This window comes from Phallusia mammillata, chromosome 2, assembly GCF_965637545.1.
Source record: "Phallusia mammillata chromosome 2, kaPhaMamm4.hap1.1, whole genome shotgun sequence".
NCBI lineage: Eukaryota > Metazoa > Chordata > Ascidiacea > Phlebobranchia > Ascidiidae > Phallusia > Phallusia mammillata.
This window is the reverse complement of record NC_137253.1, coordinates 9,966,583-9,981,032: the sequence shown is the minus strand read 5'-3', so window position 1 is coordinate 9,981,032 and position 14,450 is coordinate 9,966,583. Positions and strand designations below refer to the sequence as shown.

Sequence of the window (14,450 nt, the reverse complement as noted above, 5' to 3'; positions counted from 1 at the left end):
TAAAGTAGCTCACACGAGAAAATAAGTCTGTTTCCCGCGCTTTTTACACATGACTTGACATTTAGCTCCACGTGTAGAGTCTTGCCACGTTTATTCTGTAATAAAGTGCTACTGCCCTCCAAAAGGAAAACGCTCCTTTGTTTACAGATTTGGAACTAGGTAAAATCCCAAATCCGAAGTTGGGTATAGCTGCATCTGCCCAATGTGCTGAAAGGCCCCTTTGAGCAACCCATAGTGTGCATTGCAGGATCAGCCCTGTGGCATTAGTGCAGACCAGCGATTACTGCAGACTCTTACATAAATCCAGGAAGAGCAAGGGAAAAAGTTGCTTTATTACATCTATACTCGTAATTTAAACTTAAAGCTGGAATCACCCAGTTCGTTGCTTGGTGAATAAAGACATAGCAATTGATGTAAGTTCAGAAAAAAAACATTTGTCGTTCATCCTTTAAGTTTTAAAGATATACACCATCCTTTAGTTTCAAAGATATACACATATATTTCGCTTTGTTACTATCTATTTTGAACTTTCACAAGAGCAGGTAAACCAAAAGTAAACAATTTATTGTCGATTGTACTGCAAAACCACAGATTGCACCACAATGTAAAGGGTATGTACAGTTGCACAAAGTGGAAGAGAAGAAAAAAGTTAGAAGGGTCTCTTGCACACATAGCAAGGTTTGTTGCAGTACACAATGCAGAAAAATACTCAGTAATGACGCAGGTTAGTAAATGAAAAAAAAAATGTCTGTTTAACTGTAAATACAGAAAACCATATGTCTCCCAAAGAAAAACACATCAAAAGAATGCACATGTAGGAAGAATTTTGAGGAAAAACTTTAACCCCAATCCCAAAAGCACCGTAACCACAACAAACAGGTTGTTTACATGGTAAGTTCCATCAAAGAGGATTGTTAAACAGTTGTAATGGAATATTTATTTGAAAAATGACATGTCAGTTCGCTATTTTTGTTAGTGTCCTAAAAGGTTCAGAATTTTCATTGACCACATTAAAATGACTTTTACCACTTTTTGTGTGTCTATGTAGCAGTATGTATAAAACTGTACAAATTTTCAGTACAATTTTAAGTTAATTAAACAAATTATAATCAAATGAATCACAGAATTAGGTTACCCACATCAGAACAAACTTCTTTGTTTACCCAATATAAGGCACCAATGCAAATGTAACTCCTAACAACTTTTCAAGTGTCGGCTAACTAACCCAACAAAACGATATCAAAAAGAAATAAAAGTTTAACTGTTATGATTTACCAAAAAACACGTGTTTTGAACCAAAAGAAGCAGTGTATGGTTTTAATGCAGATGTAGGCTTGAATGCCATGAGTTGTATCCTAGGGACATTATTTGGCAGACACTAAATAGGAATGTTGCACAGATGGTTGTGTTTGCTGGAAACCAAGGAATGTATTATGATAGCACCATAGTTTCACATTTCAAACAAGGAAATATTTAGTAAGAAACTGAAATCGTCTGTTTAAACAATATTCAATAAACTGGCAGTTCTTGTGTTTTGCCATTCAACTACAGAAAGTGATTGTCTAAAACTACAAAGCATGCCTAGAAAGCTAAATTTACCCATCCAATACACACACACACTCTATTATGAAAGAGAAGAAAATGAAGACATAAGGAACCTCATATTTCAGTGAGGAAACAAACTTAAATCGAAATGTGAAATTGTCACTCCTTTGTCTTCAGTAGAAGTGTCACAGTCACTGTAATCTTCTCGAGGAGCTGAAATCAGAGTTGCATCGGTTGCTATAACAACGCTGTTTTCTGTAGGTTGGTCTGTCGTCTTACCGCCAACAGACTCTGAGACATCAAGGTCTTCCTTCTGAGGCGGTTCTGATGCTGTTTCTATGGTTTTAGCATCACCTGTCTCCTTGCCTTCAGAATTTTGATCTTCGCTTTTAGTTTCAGTAACTGGTGAGGTTGGTAGGTCAGGTTCTGTTGGACTTTGGGATTTGACTATTAAGTCGTCTGTTGCCTCTGGGTCTGTTAAAGTTTCAGGTAATCCTGTCTCTTTAGCTGTTGCAGTTGCACTGTGGGAAGCCTCATGAAGAGCGAGTGCTGCTCGTTTCTCCATTTCACTGCTACTGAACATTACAGGTGACACCTGGAAAAGTGTAACATACACTATGTAGGTCCAAGAAAGAGACTAGCAATTTGATTATTTTGAATCTACATCATTAATAAACATTTTTTACTGGCTGGCTTTGTACCTTATGTTGGTGTAGTCAACTAACCCCATTGAAACACAGGCCTTAAGGTCATATTGTTACTGTTTTAATGCAAGTCATTTTATAGAAATATGCAATATTACAGACTTTTGAATTGGGTCTTAATTGCACATTATAAGCTTGTGTAGAAAAAAAATCTTCCAGTACAATATTATAATAATTCAGCAGGTTTAGTAGCGAAAGGTCAACTTAAGAGCAAAGATAACCAGGCACAAGCAGCATACGAAAAGGATGAACCTTTACCCAATACATGAACATTGCACATGTTGTCGTTTACCCTACCTGATGGTATGACACGCTGTTTGCAGGCAGAAATTCAGGAGAGTTAAGCGGGCTGTCATCTACATCCCGTGTGAAGGCATCATCCTCATTTGCTGAGCCTTCCTTGTCAGCTTTCTTGTTGTTGCTGTTGTTTTGGCTTACAGCTTGCATGGCCAGAGGCAACGTTTGAATTTCCGAGTTGGTCATGTCCATGTACCTGGCAATTATTGATGGGCAATAGTTATGTTTATGACTGGGCTACAATATTAATTTTATTATTGATGCAAAATCTGACATTGCTGTGGTTCTCACAGATGCTAGAGTCATTACCAACTAGCGTTTGAGTTGGTTGCAAACTTTAGAGTTTGGTTGCCAGTAGGGATGTGCCAAAACTACAAATGTTCTGTTTGGTCGAGCACCGAGCATCTCACTTTAATGCTCGGTGCTCGGCCGAGCACACTCGGTGCATTATGACGTCACAAAAAATCCCCTTTCTACGTTTCAGCTCTACCTGGGATCTTATGTCGCCGGCGGTGTTTTATTAAGCTGTACATGCCCATAAAGTACGCGTTTTCCCACCATCTGTTCTAGTGCATTTGAAAAATCATTCGTTTTTGTTCATAGACACACTTTAGAAAACTGGTTACATATGTTAGCAGGGCATGAATATGCAAAGTTAACGCTCGGGTCAGTTTGTGCAACTGCTCGGCCGAGCACCGAGCATCAAAAACAGCGATGCTCGGTACCGAGTACTCGGGTTCTGGCTCGGCTCGGCGCATCCCTAGTTGCCAGTATTAGTTGCTTTTCCCAATATTAGTTGCAGAAACATGATTTTGGGCAAATGGAAGCATTGAAATTCATTTGTTTGTCAAACCATGTTATGTGCGAACACATATTTTTTAGTGACGCTAGTCTTATACAAACAGTGATTGTTTTGTTGGAAGTGACGTGACCCAAGTCAGGCCTTTCAAAATTCATGACATGAGATGATTGGAGTCATTACAAAACAGATCCAATGCATGATAGTATGATGTTTTTATTGCAGGCTACTATGGCCATTTTTTCAATTAAAGTAAAGGAATTAATGCACCAGCATACGCAGACAGAAAACTTTAAAAAGTCTGAAGTCGTTCACCAATTTTTTTATGTTTAGATATATATATATGTTTCACCAAAGTAATAGGCATCATCAGTATCTAAAAACAAACAGCGCTACAAAATAGTATGCAAGTTAAACTGAAAGTACAAACAAAAGTTGTAAAAAAACTACTTTTTGTTTATACTTTACAGTTTAACTTGCTTACTAATTTTTAAGAAAACTTTAGTAAAATATATATATCTAAACATAAAAAAAACGGTGGACGACTTCAAAGTTTTCAGTCTGTTATTATACGTGACTGTTGTCTCCATATGTTGTACTGAGTCTCTAGTGACTTGTGATTTACAATATACTACACACAGTTTAAACAGCAAATGCAGTTACACATTTGTACCTGAGGCCAGCAGTTTTTTCCTCTTCAAACCTTCTCTGTCGCTCCATATGAACGCTGAGCACTCGCTGGTATGCTTGCTCCTTGTTGCGAGTTGCATACTCAGTTATGTCGTTCAACAGTGAGTCCTGCTTCTCGGCAAGCTCCTTTAGCTACAGAGAAAGTTAAACAGGTTATTGCCTTTTCCACACAATGCAACAATTGTGCACTAAAACAAATTAGACCTAATAGTAATGAAAGTCAATTAATTGCATTAAAATATCCATGCCTAACTTTCATAATGCATCACTAGTAGCTTAACTTACGGAGAATGCAATAAAAATGCAATAAGGATTACAGGACACATATATGCTGCTAATGGATTTGTACACTGCTGGTTGATAATGATTTGCTTATAGTTGTGCACTTGCAGCTGTTAATTTATTTACCCAATTAAACTGCATTGGCTGTTTGGGTCAAACCATCATTAAAAATTGTCAAAAATGTGGCTTAACCCTATTTTTTTTCTTAGTCACCAACACACCAATCAACTAGAAAAGTGGCTTTCTGATATACTTCCATTTTATATATTTTATACGACATTTACCAACTTACTACACTATACACAATTTATCTATATGTATGATTGTTTTTGCAAGCAAAAACGAATGGGTCCCCACACGCGCGTTTATGCGGATTTATAGTAAACCTATGTTGCGGTTATTTTTAGATTTTGTAGATAAAAGCATTAACTTAACTTTAAAAGTATTTGTCCATATTCTTTTTGCATCATTATTGTCATATAATTACAAAAAAAGGTGAAAAAAGAACGGGAAAAATACTTTCAATTTAATCTCTTGCTTTGACCTTGATATTGTCGTTCAAGTTCAGTATTTAAACATAAATTTTCCTAGAAAGCCTTAACTGTTATATTAGACACTATATAAAAAAGTCGTTTGCTACAAAGGTATACATAACAACTTGTTTTTCACTTAACTTTGTTTCGCAAAAACGACCGTTTAATGACCTTTTTACACTGTTTTTAACAGCATGCAGGCCTCAGTGTTCAACAATACGGTTTAGCCTACTTTATACATGACTTAAGTACTGATTCTTGAATTGATTTGTCAAAAATAAAGAAGATACGTTATGACGAAAAATTCGTAACTGTGTTATAATGCCTACAAGTTGACCTTTAGTGACCCGTGGTTATGCGACGGCCAAGCTGACAACGAGAATTTAAAGAACATTTATCGCGGCGTTCTAAAAAGTTAAGTTTATTTTTTCATATTTGTGTTGATCAACGACGTTTTGCCCGACATAAACGAAACCGAAGTACGTTTATTGAGATTAAATTACGTCTTAAGTGTAAAACCTTCGCCAAAACTGAAAATGCGCGTAGTAACTCAATAAAACGACACAGCATTGCTGCACACAAAAACAGCTGATTTCTAATCACCCAAACGACTGTCTCGTAAAACACGTCTGCCCGGACGTCAAGCTGAGCACTCCCGCTCTGCGGCCTTAATCGTAAACCAGTGAATTCCTCCCTTGGGACTTATATCTGACTGATAGCGTACACATATTATGGGTTGTAAAGGTAACTGGCAAAATTTTAAATACTAAACGAATAGCCTGCTTAAACAATTGTTAAAATTGGGGGGCTGTGGGTGAACCGAGGGATCAAAATTCACATGGACCATCTTTAGACGAATATCTGTAATGTGTGTAAATTTGAAAAAGTTTGAACCATTCTTTCTTGACCAAACGTGGGAACAATAGCCGCGCTAAAAATTTCACGTTTTGGGGGGCTGTGGGTGAACCGAGGGATCAAACGGGGTCAAAATTCACATGGACCATCTTTAGACCAATATCTGTAATGCGTGTAAATTTGAAAAAGTTTGAACCATTCTTTCTTGACCAAAACGTGGGAACAAATCCGCGTTAGACGGAAAAAAAGAAAAAAAAATACGGACAAAAACAATATGTGTCCCCTTCAGGGAAGGGGACCCATAATAAAATATTTGGTGTTTCACTAATTAAACCCGCACCACAAGAATAATTATGGGCCAATTATCTTAACCATAACAGTATGGTATTTGCTTATGCAGGGCTGTAGATACTTGCATGTTTAAAACACTGTAGCTGCCTCTGCATTATAAGTTAAATGAATCAGTGTGTAATGGCAGGAAACAGTTTGCTCACACTTCCTCTATTGAATGTTCAGCTGATAGATTGGCAGTTTTATCATCTAAGAGACTTCCGTTTGCTTATTTCAACCTGCTATGACCAGGCTGGTGCCATAGGGACATGCTCGACTGTAAACAAATCTTAAGGGCCATGCTAATTACCCCATTATACCCAACTGTGCTTATTAGTGGATATAATTGCTTATTTGGGAAATATGCTGCTATGAAGGCATACTAACCCACAACTGTTATAAAACAAATAGGACACTTTAATTTTGTTATTCAACAAATTTATGCATAATGCCATGCGTTTTTGTATAAAAAATTAGCGCAATTGTTTCAGGTACAATGGTTAACCATTTACACAGCAGATAATGATTCAATTGGTAGCAACAATTGTACTTCGGGACCATGATTTGGCAAAGGCTTGTTTTTCTGGACAAGCTTTAAAAATCTACATACCGACTCTTTTGCATTTGGTTTGTCAATGTCAAGTCTCAGGAGAGAATAGTTGATTTTGAAAGCCAGGCTGAGTGCCATCAATCCTCCCACTCTGATGTTGTTGTTGCGCAAGTCGAGTCGTATTATGCGAGGTGACTCAGCAAGAAACTCGGCCAAAGCAATTGCACCTGTATTAAAAAAATTAAAATTTTAGAAATCCAAGTATAACAGTGGTTTACAAACCCAAAACATAAAAATACATTACACCCAGTGGTGGAATTCAAATTTTTTGTCAGTCGGTTCTATCACAAAAGTCATATGTTCAGTCAGTTCTGTTACAAAAAGTCCATCGACAGTAACCAGTAATAAATAAGCTGTTGCTGCCAGGCATAGTATCAAGTCTATAGAGCTCTTCTGGCAAAAGTATTTTTATTCCGACGTTTCGGCGTCCTATACAGGTCGTCTTCATCAGGGTGAGGTCGTCTTCAACCCTGAGCTCTATAGACTAGTAACCAGTAATGCTAACCGGTTTGCTGATCTCATAAAATTTTGTGAGGCGGTTCTATAGAACCAGTGTGAACCGACTGAATCCCACCACTGATTACACCAAAGTACTATACACTATGCAATGGTATTGTATGTACCTTCGCAAGTGAGTTTGGTTCCAACAAGTCCTAACCGCAACAGGGAATGATTCTGAAGCAAACCGTCCTTGAGTTTTGCAGCACCATCATCTGACAGAACATTCTGACCCAGGTTTAGGGTTGAAAGGCTTGTTGTGTTTCTCTGGAATAACAAACAAAAATTTTTTTACAAAATTTTCTACCATTTTTTGAAAACATGGCACCAAGGTTTCATAAAAGTTTTTTAAGGCAAAATACTTCGTGAAAAATAACATTCATTTTTTTAATACCTATTTGTTACATACGGAAGATGACACAACAGATAATTAAATGGTAAATAACTTTGGTAATCATCAGGTTCCTGGCTTCAAAAAAATAGAAATAAAAAATTACACCTTGCTGACCAAAACAAGCAAATTACTGACATATATAAACTAATGCTGTAGATTATAGTTTGCCATAATAGACATTTTTACATTATATTGAGCCCAAGTTCCATTTTAATTTCTTACCAGTGTCATAGCCAATCTTCCCATACTCTGATGTGAAAGTTGGTTGTTCCACAAGACAAGAGTTTGCAGGCCTCCCACTCCATGCTGCGGTTGAGCCATCAATCCAGAACATAAGTGGCAAAGACCAGCATCCTGTATATACAAACATACATTGAATTGAATACACGTAGGTTTGATCTGAAGAGCTTTGAAAGTATTGTTTATGTGGGTGTGAGGATTAAGTGTTGTTGGAATGATAAGGCATAGAAAAGCTAAGGCTTTATTTACTTCTCCTTTAATATTACCTACTATATTTTTTCTTATTATAGTATTTTCTTCAATATTTTCAAAACAACATTCTCTCGCCAACTGTTGTTTAATGCTTACTACAGTCTTAATTCAAACTATATTCAAACCATACAGAAAACCACCTTTTCAGAAAAAGAGGCATTTATTCTTATTGTTAAAGATAAAAAAATTGTTTAAGTAAACCTTTAAAACTGGACATTTAATATGATGTGCTAGCTAATAATGTTGTTAACCTGAATAAGGTTATTCCGGATGTCAAGTAACTGCAGTATGATGTTAAACTTAAGCAAGTTTGCGATCTGCAGTGCATCCGTGGAGATAAGGCGATTGTCAGCCAGGAACAACTCACGGAGCGTGACGTTCATCCGTAAAGCAGCAACTAAGTAAAAACAATCAATTTAACCTAATGAAACAGGCACATAATTTAAAAATAATGTAACAATACTATACCTATCAAAAGCATCGGCCTTCCACTGAGTGAGGAGTTTTCTAAATGCAATGTGACAAGTGTATTACTTAACCTCAATGCTCGACCCACAAAAGGAACTGCTTGGTCAGACAAAGGAACGCTGTGACCATCGAAAAGACGTAGACAAGACATCTAAATTAGAGAAAATGTTACTTGGGTTTATATTTGTGCTTTGGAATATTTATCAATAAGTGTCTAGGACCCAAATGTCAACTACATTTAACTGAAAATGGTTAATACTAGAGCACAAAAGGGTAACATATGCTTTTCTTCTTTAGCCAGGTAAAAAAAAGGAGTTGATTTGGATGATTGTAGTTACACATGGAGGGTAGTGGGCATATGTAAAAATATACCTTTCTCATCATGTGGGCAGCAGCTTGCCATCCTCGAGTGCCAAGGTTTTTGTTAAATCCAACAAGAACGTTGACTGCTGACTCATAATACTCGATCATATCAAAAAGAGCAGCAGCTGACTGCAACAAAAAGTTTGTTACTGTTTTTTCATGTATGTATTGTCCTATATGATATGTTCAACATACAGTTATTACCATGCAAATCTATTAAAAATACAATACTTTAGCAACACATAGTAACACAAGTCTTTTATTGACAAATATATTTTTTTAGTTATGAAAACAAATAACATATAGGATTTGAGCTATAATTCCTTTTTATGAAAGGCCTTTACAAAAATTCCCTATTGTCATTTGGTTCTCCCGACCCCGGATCAAGAAAGCATCACATGATAGACGTCATTTAACTAACGTCACAGCACAAATAGAGTTTATTTACACATGACTGAGCCCAGCCATTTAGGGACTGAGAAATGCTCTTTGAGTAACGGTTAAACTATTAAAATAGCTGCCTATATACATTTTGGTGCTGGTTGCTTGGGAACAAATTTTTTCAACTTGTACTTACATCATCATCAAGATTTGTGGCTTCCAAGTCCATGATTACAAACTGGACCCGTTTGAAAACAGACTCAAGGGTTTCAACAACTTTAGAGTCCAATTTCTCACCTATGAACAAACACAGTTTATTGATACGTTTGTAAAATCAAATGTTACTTATTGCCATGCAGTGATATGTAGTGGTTCTTGAAATAAAACCATTTTCAAACATATATGTATACTTAACTTAACACACACACCAGGCATAGTGGGAGTAAAAGATAAAAACAAAGTGAACAGCTAAATATGTGAACTAAAGTTGGTATACAGCAAGCAAGAATATAAGTTTATCATCCAAAACATGTTATCTATTTGGACAATGTCTGCTGACCTACATAATTATGTTACGTCAGGCAGCAAGTCTCTATTACGCACTGCATAATTGTAGGAAACCATTGACAGTTAATCTAACAAATATTCAGCTATCCTTTTAACTATTGGCATAAAAAACATCCCAGCTCTAAAATGACAGCACATTTTAATGCAATTGAGGTTAAAATCTGTGAAATCAACTTGACAGAATAGCATGGCTGGTGGAAGTGATTGAAATGTAATATCTGATGTCAATGACATACTATACCATATTCAAATTTATCAAGGTATTGTTATTTGCTAACAAGTTTAGGAAAAAAGTCAAGAGTCATGTTGTAATCTTTTATTTCTGTTTTTATGTATTAGTATATATTTGCCAAAAGCACGCTGACAAATTAAAAGCTTGCTGATGACTGGGTGACTATTCTCAATCAGAGCAGTATTTTTTAAAATTTTATGGCACTGTGAATTTTATGGTTTGTTCCCGTACAAGTACATTCATTTTTTGAGGCTACTAACCTTTGAGAGTTAGGGAATTTGCTCGTACAGAAAAATCCTTGATTTCCTGTTATCAAAACAAACTTGGTTAATGTTAACAACACACACACAATACATTATGTCAGTGGTTCTCAAACTTTTTTGTTGCGACGCCCCTGGAAAAGTTTTCTGGACTTGCGACGCACCAGCAAATAAAAGTTAATGGGGAAAATTATTATTAAAGTTAGGTTTATTGATACAACAACAAAAAGCCACAAATGAAAATATTCTGCGACGCTCTTGGAAAATTGAAACATGCACCAGGGCGTCGCGACGCACAGTTTGAGAACTACTGCATAATGTTATAAATATAAGATTATCAATGGTCTTATTATGAATCTGTTATGTTGCTTAATTAACATTCAACAAAAATGCTAAACTTTAAACACAATACTACGGTTAAGACAAGAAATTAAAAACGATATACACATATAATTTACCTGTAATTGGACAAGAAGTTTTGTGATGGGTTTCACTCCCCACTGTTGACATGATTGTGTATAGGCCTGAATAAGTTCTTCTGTTGATGTGGTTTTAGCTGTAAAGCAGCAAAAGTGTGTAACTAAAATTTAAAACCTAATGTAATGTAAAAATTTAATGATAAACAGTGACTACTTAAAACTATTTACAAACAGGGCAACCGATTGACAGCCAAAACAATCCTGTTTCGGTATACCTAAAATAAAACATTTCAGCTCAGTAAAGTATGTGTAGTAGCTGGTACAGCTTATTTACAACGTTTTAATCACAATTTGCAAACGCAGAAAATCTTTTACCTTGGGCCCATGGGTTTCTTGGCTCGCCATAACCACTGATAATTTTGTCATCATCAGGAAAACTAACTCGTCGAGGAAGACTTTTGTTCTTTAAATCTTTTGAAGAATTAAGGATACCATTGTTCTCAGATTGAAATCCATCTTTTAGTTCAGCAACAGCATCTAAACAATTCAGGATAAAAATAAACTGATACAAAGTTAGATAAAAATTTCAGACATTTACCATCTTCCTCTGTTTTTTCGTCAAATAATCCATTTTCGTTTGGAGTGCTGATTATGTCTGGTGAATTTAAAGACAAGACATTTTCTTTGCTGTATTCTTCATCACATACAGCTTCGGCCATAGCCAGAGTTGCAAACAAATGGACCAAAAATCAGGTCCACACAATTGTAATTACCAGCCAATATTGTATGCCAGGTTGTTGTCACTAACGAATAAACTTTATCCTTTATTGAAGGCACAGAATATAAGACGTGGCACAGAATATAAGACGTGGCACTAAGTAATAAACAGTCAAACACCACATGATACTACTAGATGTAGATGATAGCTTATGCTCATGGTAGCAAAGTTTTAAATAACAAAATATATGTAGGATTACAAATAAGCAAAAACACTTATATTGAATTTATTTATACAAACACACAACTGAAAAGTGTATTAGTCCAGGGAACAAAAAAGTTAATTACTTATGGGGCCTTTTGTAAAACTCTATTCCTGTAACATTAACCATCAAGACTTAACTCATCCAATAAAACAATAATAAAACACATCCAATAAATCTCAATTAATAGACGACTTAACTATTACAGCACACGAGACACGAACACGACGCACGACTCAAAACACTCCGACAAATCAAAAACAGGCAAAGTTGCCAACATTATTTCGCGATTTTTAACGTCACGCATGAACGCCAACGCTCTTCTCCTTTCATGCGTACACAAAGATCTATTTTTTCACAAACGTTTGACCGACACCAAAAGCTTTTAGCTTTTTACATATTAAAGCAGGGCTACCAAATTTTAAAGGCCAAAATTACTGACAGTCCTATAAAAAACCTTTAGCACATTAAACTCGTTTAATATAGCGGTTTTTAACAGTTTTATTTTCAACAAGTCCTAACATGATAAACCCTCCCCCACCCCGCCATTGATGAACAAAATAGTGTAAGTCCAATTTTATATGATTGTTTATGACTTTAAACAGTCTGTTGTGGGGGTATACTGTAGCGTTTCATTGCATTTTGTGGCATACGAAACACGGAACAAAACAAACAAATGTTGCGACCCCCAGGGGTAAAGTTAAAAACCTTCCATTACCATGAAGTCTACCGCTAAATTTAAACTAGGAAGGATTAGTTGAGTTTACTCATTTAACTAGACGAATAAGGGGTGAAATATTGGTAATTACCGACAGAAAGAATATTGCAAAAGTGCGTAAAATGGTCGAGTGTAGCCTAGCCTATGGCGATGTACCTAAAAGTTAATACATTTGCTGGTGCCGGTCTGTGACCTGTAACAAAGGTTTGTTTCTATTAGGTTATAAATCAACGGTGACAACTTCTTGGTGCTGTGTCGAAATGACCCGAAGCTCAAAGGTTTCGCAAGATATGCACCTTATAGGTTACAAAAATGCAACGGTAAATCAGTCCAGACCTGGTGACTATTTTGAGGACATATATTTAAGAGTTTAAGTTCGATGGGTAAAGTCCAAGCTGAGTACATAGTTCTGATTATATATCTTGTCAAAAAACAAAACCTTGAGTAAACAAATAGGAGAGGCGACTTTTGTTGGTGTACATCTTAAATTCCACATTCAACACCAATTTTGTTGCACGTATCGCCAAGATTGTCGAAAGACTTCAAGTTCGTTTTGTTTGGGCTTGTACTAAAATTGCACCACCAGTCTACATGCAGTTTAGCCTAGCACTATTGCGTCAATTTTTGACAGTTTGTAGAATGTCTTTGTGTTGTGTTGGTTGAAAAACTGTCTTCTATATATTACGTAACGAAAAGTGGTTTAATTTTTCCTCAAGAATAGAATGTTTAAAAACAAAAGTTAACTGTTTCACGCTTTTGCTTGGCACATGCGTTCCCAATGTTGTGACGGCCCAAATCAAGTGTATAGGTTTGGGTTGGCAAACGATACAACTTAACACTAAAATAAATCTGTTGTTGGACGAGTCTTAAAATAATTATGCTACCGGACGCAATACACGACTGAGTGGCATCGCTGGTCGAATTCCTTTTAGCTGAAACACCGCGAGATTTAATGTTGATTATAAGTAATTAAGGTATAGTTACGGGGGGAAATGCTTGCAGACGTTGCTGTGTGTGTTACAAATCGTGATCAAGGCACTCACCATGTGACTCAACTTATTTGTTGCACTCGTGTTTGATGAAGAAACATGTAGCCTACTTCATTGCAACGCACAATTATAGAGGTAGCCTACATACTCAAGTCTCAAGTGAAAGGAGGCCAACACAGTCTGCATCTGAAATAAAAGGAAATCGATTGTTGGATGCGTGTGAACTCAGAATTATCACAGAGCTGCATTATTAACAGCGTACTTCCAGGAACATACGTTTATTTGTGGTGTAGTATTAGAAAATGCGTGTACATCATAAAGCTCTCAAACCATTACCCCGTCGTGTCACTTCAGTTCACAGTCAACTACACTGAGATAAGGTGACTAGAATTTTGCGTATAGGCTACCAATTCACACAAAGAACACAAAAGTTTGACCCCTTGTACCCTTATGTGTTTGCCTACAAGATGTTAGTGCAATGTAATTAACATTTTTGCTGTCGATTACTCTGTAGAGCAGGGGTCGGCAACCTTTTTTGCACTGCGGACCGTTTTTGAAACAAAAATTTTATCGCGGACCGTTTTTTTTTAAAACTACAAATATTTATCAATGAAAACGCCTAAATTAGTTTATCATCCCCGGGATACATGGGCAAATGTTTTATAGCATTTAACCTAAAAAATTATACGGCCCGGTAACGAACTTCTCGCGGACCGGCCGTTGCCGACCACTGCTGTAGAGTGTAATGATAAATCGGAAACAACAAAACAATCAAAAGGAGACAAACATTGCAGAATGAAAATTCATACTTAAAAAAGAAGGCTTCGTTTTTCATATCACTACGCTATTTTAAGGATAAGGTCATTTCTCAACGCCGCGTGTACAGAGAAAGACATGCATCAACTGACTTGTACTATTCGTAGCGCTTTTGTGTTATGCATCGCGGTCAAGCACGACTGAAAAAAGGTTTGGCTTCATAGTATGCTGTACGGGTACAGCTGCAGTTGTCCACAGCCCACAGACAGTGCATGGATTCAGTGCCGT

The 14,450-nt window shown here is 36.5% G+C and overlaps 1 protein-coding gene across 1 annotated transcript; it reads right to left on the bottom strand.

The window, feature by feature from the left end:
• Nucleotides 1-543: 543 nt before the first annotated feature.
• LOC145213405 (uncharacterized) lies at nt 544-11,571 on the bottom strand. Its single transcript, XM_080081659.1, has 14 exons — nt 11,318-11,571; nt 11,095-11,256; nt 10,759-10,856; nt 10,301-10,346; nt 9,438-9,538; nt 8,870-8,989; nt 8,498-8,648; nt 8,281-8,426; nt 7,760-7,891; nt 7,269-7,410; nt 6,646-6,812; nt 4,019-4,167; nt 2,547-2,742; nt 544-2,140 (listed from the first exon to the last, which is right to left on the bottom strand). Exons 1-14 carry the CDS (start codon nt 11,436-11,438, stop codon nt 1,667-1,669), a joined length of 2,205 nt encoding a protein of 734 aa, XP_079937785.1. The 5' UTR covers nt 11,439-11,571; the 3' UTR covers nt 544-1,666.
• Between the last annotated feature and the right edge of the window lie 2,879 nt (nt 11,572-14,450).

What these genes read in the sequence shown, in the direction of transcription:
- LOC145213405 (XM_080081659.1), bottom strand. Translation starts at nt 11,438, where the DNA reads ATGGCCGAAGCTGTATGTGATGAAGAATACAGCAAAGAAAATGTCTTG. An exon ending in GAAGATTGGCTATGACACTG is followed by an intron (nt 7,411 to 7,759) that starts GTAAGAAATTAA and finishes TTGTTATTCCAG; the next exon opens with AGAAACACAACAAGCCTTTC. An exon ending in GAAAAAACTGCTGGCCTCAG is followed by an intron (nt 2,743 to 4,018) that starts GTACAAATGTGT and finishes AATAATTGCCAG; the next exon opens with GTACATGGACATGACCAACT.